General features: G+C 37.3%; 1 protein-coding gene across 11 annotated transcripts in view; it reads left to right on the top strand.

Moving 5' to 3' along the window:
- USP6NL (USP6 N-terminal like) overlaps positions 1-9184 on the top strand; it is a 231354-nt gene that overhangs the window by 176699 nt on the left and 45471 nt on the right. For 10 of the 11 annotated variants that reach the window (XM_053225266.1, XM_053225263.1, XM_053225265.1 and 7 more), the window contains 2 exons: positions 268-348; positions 7743-7850. In XM_053225266.1, the coding sequence (XP_053081241.1) occupies positions 268-348; positions 7743-7850 (189 nt within the window). Of the gene's footprint in view, positions 1-267; positions 349-6943; positions 7085-7742; positions 7851-9184 lie in introns of those variants that run through there. The other variant, XM_053225271.1, reaches the window with a different exon arrangement.

Here is a 9184-nt window from a genome sequence, read left to right as displayed (position 1 = left end):
GTATTTTCAGCAATTAATTTAAAAGCATTGGAAAATTTAAACGATTCCTTTCTCTTTACCTGTCTTTAGCTATGGAATACTATTGCTACAACTATAATCAATTATCTAACTTCTTAGAATTAGAAAGTATATTTGCTATCTAAGAGTTTAACTTTTTTAGTAGTTTTTGTCGTCGTTAAGCAGCATTTTTTTTATTTTGTAATGTTTTTAGTAATTTGTAATTACAGAAGCCTTAAACAGTAACATTGAATTTCAATTTTGTTTTAGCAAAAACAACTGGAAATTGAAAGAACGACTAAGTGGTTGAAAATGCTAAAAGGATGGGAAAAATATAAGAACACTGAAAAGGTAATTAAAATAATGTGATTTCTATCTGATACTGTACAAATTGAATGTGGATTTTCCTAATAAAAGCTTTTCTTAAATGATAGGAGTATTCATATTCTTGTTAAAAATTTCACTATAACTTACTTTAGTAAATTAGGAGTATTTATGTTGTAACAGAATGTCTAGTTAAGAGAGTGTACTGGACAGTGTGGAGGTAGGATGGTTTCAGGAGTGATTTGCTTCAGACTCTCCATTGTGTTGCCTATGACTTAGTTTCTTTCCCTCTCTCTTCTCTGACTTCTGTACTGTCATCTTTATCTTGAGGTTGCCTCCCCTGTGTGATCAAAATCATTGCAGTAGTTCCAGGCTTCATGTCCACATGTCACACTGGTCAGGAAGAGGGCTGGCCTCTCAAAGCTTTCCCTGAAGCAGGAGCAATCTCCTTTTCAAAAGCTTCTAGCAAATCTCCCCTTAAATCTTTTTGCCCTGTACGGTTGGTGCTAAGTTTTAAACCAATTAAAACAACACACACATCTATTTAGTATCACCCCCAGTCTCCTCACAAAAGTCTTTATACATTGGGAAGCTGTGAAATTCATGGTGGTAGAGAAAAGGGCTTTCTGGTTTTTTAATGAGAAAAGGGCTCTCTGGTTAAATAAAGTTGGGAATATCAGAACGAGCCAAAGTTAAGCAAAGTTACGTCCTTTATTACAGGACTCCTCAGAGTCTTTATTATGACTTGTGGTAGGGGGACCACACCTTGAGGGACCTTAAATTGAGTGAAACTTATTAGATGGTGGAAATCTTTTTGTCATAGGGCATCTCACAGGACTAATGTCCCTTTTCTTTTTGAGCATCCTAAATACCCTTATTTAAAGTCTCTTAGACTCTTTTATTATTTTATTTTCATCAGGTGTAAGTTCATTTTGGGATTGTCGATTTTATTAACTGTTGCTTTAGTATTAGGTTGGAACTCAAAGATGTTTTCTGAGAGGAATCAGTTTAGAGCAGAATGTGAGGTATAACATCTGTGCCCTTGTTCCTTATCATGCTGTCGCCCATACTGGCCCAAAGTTGGCACCTACTTTACCTCATGTCCTTGTGGAAAGATTGCTCAAGTGGTGATGACAGGGTAAATGTTGACGCACGGCACCTACCTTTCATCTCCCATTCAGTCCAGCAAAGTATTTGTAGAATTATATGGCTTAATGTTCTTCTTTAGTATACATATATCTATGAAAGTATGTAAGCCTGTGTAAAAATAAGCAATTCTACTAGGCTGTTATTCTGACAGCAACTCTGGCTAATGTAGTTCCCAGGAAGAGAGATTTTAACAGAACTGTTTTCTTTGATGTGTAATTTTAAAGCCCTTTCCCACAGCTATAACGGTGGAATTATTTGATGATATATATGGTCCAATTTGATGTGAAACAAAATGTACCTTCTAAAAGAATCGCTGCTTTCAGTTCATACCTAGTTTTAAATTGTACTGAGGCAAAAAAAAAACCAAAAAAAAACCACATATTTTTCTTCTCTTCCAAGAGGAGGTATACGTTTTCTCTCCACAGATTCCTTACTTATGTAATGGTAACACGGAGAAATTTCTAAAAATATCTTGAAGTAAAAATACAGCTGTGATAGAGAATATTGGATGGAGTTGTTAAGAATCCAAGCTTTAATGGAAGACTTTCCATTCAGGTTGTTTGTGTTGCTTGTGTGTTCTCACCGTGAACACTGTCTCTCCGTTTTCACTGCGCCAGTGTTAAGTAGTGTTGGGTTTTAAAAATATAGTCTACTAAATGCAGTTATCTCTGGTTTTTTTTTTTTTTTTTAAGTTTATTTATTTTGAGAGAGAGCAAGTGAGCATGAGCAGGGGAGGGACAGAGTGAGAGAGAGAGAGAATCCCAAGCTGAGCAGGGAGTCTGACGTGGGGCTCAATCCCACAACCGCAAGATCAGACGTGAGCCCGTATCAAGAGTCGGACGCCGACTGAGCTACCCAGGTGCCCCAAAGTTATCTCTGTTAAGTGGAGACATTACGATGTAGTCAGTTGTGATGTAATTGTGTCTAAGTTGTGTCACAGCTGAGTACCTACGAAAGATACACTTGTTATTTTTTTAAAGTCAAATAACTGAATGGACCTTACATTAGCATTTTATTTTACAATGGGAAAATGGAGGCACAAAGTTTATAAATCAATTCCTCAAGGTCACACAGCTTGTTAGTCGCAAGCAGGAGATCCCATGTCCAGACTCAACGGTTCATTCGTTGTATCATCTTCTATGTTGGCTTTCCCTATTGGTGTTTGTCAGCAAAAGGTCAGAGGAAGTAGAACACAGTTATAAGATGCAGTAGGGCCTTGTGTATGGTTTAAAGCTGTTTTAGATCCAGGGGCTCCTGGGTGACTCAGTCGTGTAAGCGCTTGACTCTTGATTTCAGCTCAGGTCGTGATACCACGGATCGCGCTGCACTGACAGCATAGAGCCTGCTTCGGATTCTCTCTCTCCCTCTATCTACCCCTCCCTCTGTCCCTCTCAGAATCAGTGAATAAACTTAAAAGAAAAACAAATAACTTTTTTAGATCCGGACTTGAGGGACTCCTGCCTCTCTGGAGGCAGAGATGAAGGAGCTAATGGAGCAGGGAAGCTGAAAGAAAATGGAGAGGCAGTAAAGAGACAAGCAGAGTGAGCTTCGGTTTCATGGTATACACTTGCGGTTTTGCACGTCCCCCAAACTGAGCCATATTTGGTGGGCTGAAAAGTTGACTCACTGGCCGCCATGATGATGTGGATTGGCACATTCATCACTATTTTCAAACCACTAAGGTTAGAAAGAAGTATTGAACATGTTAAGTCAGTTGATGGGTTGTTTTTCAGTTGATGGATTTTTAAAAGGATTTGTGTGATTGAAATAGCCTACTTGATTGTGTTGGCAAGGAAACAAAGATACTGGAAGCAAAAGTAGATTTCAGGGAACCTTACTTTATTTTTTCTTTAAGGTTTGATGTATCATATCCATTAAATACATTTCTAACAGAATTTTAAAGGTAGTACTTTTCAAATTGGAATATTAAAATGTTGTTTAAATCCAACATATAGACATTCTAAATCGTGGTTGTTAAAACTGTGGTTTCTGAAGTTGGACTAACCGAATTTCAGTTCTTTAGTTGATTAGTTTATTAGTTTTAGGACTTAAGAGTTAGTTACTTTACTTTTCTGCACCTTAATTTTCTCATCCAAGAAACGGGGATGATAATAGTATCTCCCTCTTTAAGAACGTGATAATATTGCAAGAAATAAATTGATATAGAAACACATATGCTGCCTCCTAATAAATAATCTGAAAATGGTAGCGTAACTTTTATTATTAAAGTTGTTATTGTTATTTGATTGATTATATTCCTCCCCGTCATCTCCACCCACATTTCCCCTTCCTGGCACATCTCTGGGTGTCCTTCAGGATTGATCTTCCCTAACTCTGTCATGTACAGTTCATGCCTCCCTTCCTCCATTACGGTATCTCTGATACAGTCTCAAGATGAGAGCCACTGTTGCGGGACTGATAAGAAGTGACCACCACAGCAGATTCACTGCCCTCACCTCAACACCTTTATTCCTAAACTTTTTCTGGTTTTCCCTTTGACATGAGGACTAACCACCCCTGCATGCCTACCATTCTCCTTTTCCCACCCTGGCCCCCTCTGAGTCTGTGTCTGTCACAACATCTCCCATCAGGGTGTGACAGCTCTGTAGCAAGTACTAGATGTGACTTTATTTGATAATAAAGGAGTGCCAGCTGGTGCTATAATTATCTGTTTACATAATTATTTTCACTGCTACACACTGAGTTCCGAGGAACTTTTTCATGTTCATAGCCATAGTACCTAGTGAGTGTTGGCCACAAAGCAGGCAGTCACTACAAAGTTTCTTTTTAGAATGAATGATACTCATTTATGAATTGGAACACACAGCTATCACCTTGTGCTGAAGTCTACTACTTAATTGAAAGCTGTGATCTCTTACGAGGCAGTGTGATTTGGCGGAAGTGGCCTGAAGTAGGAGTAAGAAGATGAAGTTCTTTGACCTCAGCACCCATTTCTCTGGGCCCTGGTCTCCCAGCATTTAAAGGGGAGATGCACTTGCTCTGCCTCCTTTACAGACTGTTAGAGCCAGTACGAGATACTACTTTGCCAGTTAAAAGATTCTCAACAAATGTAAACTGGGCTACCGTTCTGGAGAAGAAGCAAATTTTATTAGTAACTGTTGTACTTGATATAATTCCTACTTTGTTTTACAAAATTTCCAAAATTTCTATGATAGTTGAAAATTTGTGATGAAAAAAATATGTTGCCATAATGTCAGTCTGTGATGTAACACTGCAAGTATTTGAAAAACAATAAGCACAGTTTATTTATTTTAGGGTCTCATAATGTAATTTTTCCTGATATATGTGACTTTGTTTACATGCTTTATTTCATTACCTCCTAAAGCTTGAATTCCAGATGCATCCCTTTTTATATTTCTTTTGAGCTTTTTAATTGAAGTGTAGTTGACCTACAATGTTAGGTTAGTTTCAGGTGTATGACATGGTGAGGTGAGAACTCTGTATGTTATGCTTACCTTTTAAGTACAGTTTCACTGTCATCATTTTAATGCTTTCTGCTCTTGGATTTCTTTAATATTTTCTGATCCATGTATCTTAGTAAATTCACTTGAGCGGAACGGTGGCTACTAGCTACATGCATTGTGGTCTTGGAAGGATGGTCTTTGTTTTTTATAAAATGTAAAATCATTATCTTTTGCTAAAAGATGGTGATATCTTGTGTGTGTCTTAGGCATATTATTTATCTTCTTTGTGATTCACTATCACCACCTAGAAAATTGGGATAATAACAGTTGTTGATGTGATTAAATGGGAGACACATCTATAAATAACTTAAAATAGTTTCCTGGACATAGTAAATGCTCAGTAAAAGTTGTGCCTCATTTTTCATTTTAATTCTGGAGTAGCATTGGGATCATTAATTTTTTCTTCCTAACCTGAAGTTTCTCTCTTATTTCTTCTTCATATAATCATCCCTTGATTTTTTTTTTTTTTAGCACATCAAATCATGACCAAATGGGGTTTATCTGAGGAATACAAAGTTAGTTTAGCATCTGAACATCAGTTCAAGTAATTCAACATATATTAAAAAACTAAAAAAAAAAAGAAAAAACACTTCATCTGAATAGGTGTAGAAAAGGCATTTAACAAATCAAACATCCATTCCTGATAAAAACTCTCAGTTAAGTCAGAATGCAAGGAAACTTCTCTGACACGATCAAGGGTGTCTACAAAACTGTCACTGGCATCGGACTGTCATGGTGAAAGAGTAAATTTTTTTTCCCCAAGATCAGTAACAAGACATGATATTTACTCTCATCCCTTGCTGTTTAGCATTATACTGGAGAATCTGATCAGTACAGTAAGAGAGAAAAGCCATCTGTCTTGAAAGGAAGAAATAAAGCTGTCTTTTTTGTTTTAATTTTAGATTTACTGTAAGATGAAAAATGGACATTTATATATAGTTGTTGAATACAGAATTGAATGAAAACAGTAAAATAATGTCTAAAGTCTTTTCAGGTCATATAGTTTGAGAAATACATGTCGGAACTCTTATTTTTTTATTCATTGAAAACATCAGCCTAATGGAGATTCGAGTCCACCGAAGTTACTGTGTACCTGCCATCATCTTCCACTTGACTATTGAAATTTTCCTTTTCACATTTGCAGTAATTTCCACACCTTCTGATATTCATTCACCTTCTGATGCTTACAGTACAGCATCTTTACAAATGTAGCAGATAATTTGAAAATACTTTTAGTGGGTGGTACTCCTTTAAAAAGTGTAATAATACGTATTACAGCTTTGGAATGAATGTAGATGGCACACTTTCTTTAGGAAAGTAAATCTTAAATTCACTGTTTTTTTAAACCACACCCAGTTTACAATTAATGGTGGTTAGTGTTCAGTACCTGGGAAAGCTCCAAGTAGCAGAGTCTAGTTTTCACAAAATCTTTCCCTATATATATTCTTGCAGTTAGAGTGACTGTGTGAGTTAACACATGGATGATTCTAGTCACTATCTGCTGAAATTTCACATTTGAGGCGTAGTGTGTTCATACCAGGAGAACAAAGCTGAAATTACATACGGAATTTGCCTAATGAATCAACTTCATAACATTCTCTGTTTCACAATAAAGGTTCTACAGTGTTACTCATTTTAAACCATGCAATCGGTTTCATAAAGCTACATCATGACTTTGTTACTAAAGCATTAGTTTCCCAAAACTAGGTAGTATGTAGTAGGAGTTGAAACTCTGCTTATTAGTTCATAACTTGTCAGCATTTCAATTACAACTTACATCTTATTTTCTTAGCCATACTATTAACATAGATTATTTTGGTCGTAAAGGTAATTACGTACCTATTCTTACCTTACTCCTTCAGATTTCTGCCACAATTTGTTTAATCATTTCCTTGTTTGGACATTTACTTTAAAGTTTCAGGTTTTATTATGCACAACTTTGTAATGACCACAATAGATTTGTATGTTATTTTGAATAATTAGCCTTGAGGAAAAAAAAGAGACAATCTCAAGAAGATGGAGAAATGTATACAGTCTTAAGATTCGTAGAGTGATAGAAGTGTACAAGGACCCAAAGAGTCGATGAAGCTGATGATTTATTCTTCATTTCGTTCAAAGGTGATGGCAAGGTATTCCTGAAGAACTACCAAAATTGAAAAGAGGAGAGGGAAAAGGGACAGGTGGGGGGGGGGGGTGGCTTGGAGGGGAGAGACAGGGAGGCCAGGAGTCAGGGAGAGAACTGAAGATTGAGGGTGGAGTTAGCCGAGGATAACAGGATATGTTGTGTTGACACATCCTGGAGAGCCCCAGAGAGGGGTTGCTGCAGGAAAAGACATTAGGGGTTCCAGTATTTACACGCCATGAAAACACTTCTGGGACAAGGCGACCTTTTTGTTATTTGGAGCCTTTTAGACGGACGGGGGAAAAGGAAGAAAGTACATAACTAGTTAATTATATCAACAGGGAATGTGTAGATCATGTTCACACCTTAAAAAAGAGCACTGATTATGCTTTCATTTTGTATGAGGGGTGCCTTTGTAATGGTATGAAAATACTGAAATGTACTAGTCATATTACCACCTTCTTACTTGTGACTTCTTTCTGTGTATGTCTCCATCAGTATCAAAAGAGGAGAGATGATAGGATCCAAGTGTGCCATGTCAAAATGTATCATTTGTCATGGATACTTGGAAAACAAAGGACTGACAGATATTAATTAGTTTGATTTGAGGGATCAGTCTAAGATTTGGTCATTTGTAACCTTCAATTTATGTTTCTTTTAATAAGTTTCATAGGAGAATTTACAAAGGAATCCCACTCCAGCTCAGAGGTGAAGTCTGGGCTCTACTTCTGGAGATCCCTAAAATGAAAGAAGAAACAAGAGACCTTTATAGTGTGAGTATGTACAGCAAACTTGTTTTGAAATTGAAAAGTAAAACCCATTTCCTTTCGCTTTCAAGGTGATGTAAGATATTCATGTCATTTGAAGTTATATTAAAATTACAGTACATTGAGTTTTCTAAGAAAATGTTATTTTCTGTATCAGTCGGTCAGTATCAGGTGCTTTTCGTGTACTTGAAATGATCGGTGTTGGGGCATATTCGTGAGGAAAATGGACTAACCCCTCATCGTAGCTGCCCTTTGGCAGTGTGGTGTCACTACAGAGATCTAGGGTTCCCCCTCATGGACATTGTGGGAAGACGGCTGCGGAACTACCGTTATTCAACAGCTGCCTGTGTGTGCTTGACTGTTTGCTTCTGGGCATGAGAAAAAAGTTTGCCTCCAAGATTAGTAGGTATTTCCCAGTTTTGTTATTTATTAATAAAAAGTCCAACTTTTGACTCCGTGATGAGTAACACTTTCCTTAAACTAGCTAATGTGTTAAATTTGTCTAGTCATTCCTTCAATACCCTTTCTAAACCTACCTTTTATATCAGTGTTTGAAAGGAATAGGAAACATATCTAAAAATCATTCTGAAATATATTCCTCAGAAAATGTAAATAAATGGAATAAATTAAAATAGCATACAATGGCTAACAAAAATTATTTATAATTTAAACCCAGTACCAATCATAAAGGGAGCTTTGGAATACTCTTGATCCTTTCTTTTCTTTTTCATATAATGTGTGTGTGTGTGTGTGTGTGTGTGTGTATGTGTAAAATTTTACCAAGATGAAAGATAAAAAAAATGGTTAATTTTAAAGAGTTACTTATTTTGTGTGTCTGAAACATTTTTTAAATTCGCTATTTGGGCCCTACCCGGACTATGGGTTTATGTCTTAGGATTTTAGAGTTTCAAATTATTTTAGCCTGTTGATAAGATAATTTGCTTTTAGTACCATAGTTTTAGAGCCAGTATTGAAAGTGATGTCTGAGAAAACATACAGAATGTAACCCCAGCCCCTAGAACAGTGTGCCTGGCTACGTAGTAGTGCTCATTAAATTTTGGTTGAGTTAATGAGAGAACACAGTTCTTCTTCCTTCGCCTGCTCCATTCGTTTTCTTGGGCTGCCACAGAGTGCCACAAACTGAGTGGCTCAGCACAGCGGCAGTGTCTTCTGTCTCACCTCTGGAGGAGAGAAGTCTGACGTCAGGGTGTTGGTGGGCCCAGGGTTTCTCTTCAGGCTCGGGGACACTCCTTCCTGCCCCCTCCTCGCTGCGGGGATTGCCGGTGCCCCCCCGGGCACGCGTGGGCCCGCAGCCACATCCCTCGTCTCCGCCTCGTCTT

The sequence above is a fragment of the Acinonyx jubatus genome, chromosome B4 (genome assembly GCF_027475565.1).
Source record: "Acinonyx jubatus isolate Ajub_Pintada_27869175 chromosome B4, VMU_Ajub_asm_v1.0, whole genome shotgun sequence".
NCBI classification, from domain to species: Eukaryota; Metazoa; Chordata; class Mammalia; order Carnivora; family Felidae; genus Acinonyx; species Acinonyx jubatus.
The sequence above is the reverse complement of the archived record's forward strand: the minus strand, read 5'-3'. Positions and strand labels throughout refer to the sequence as shown.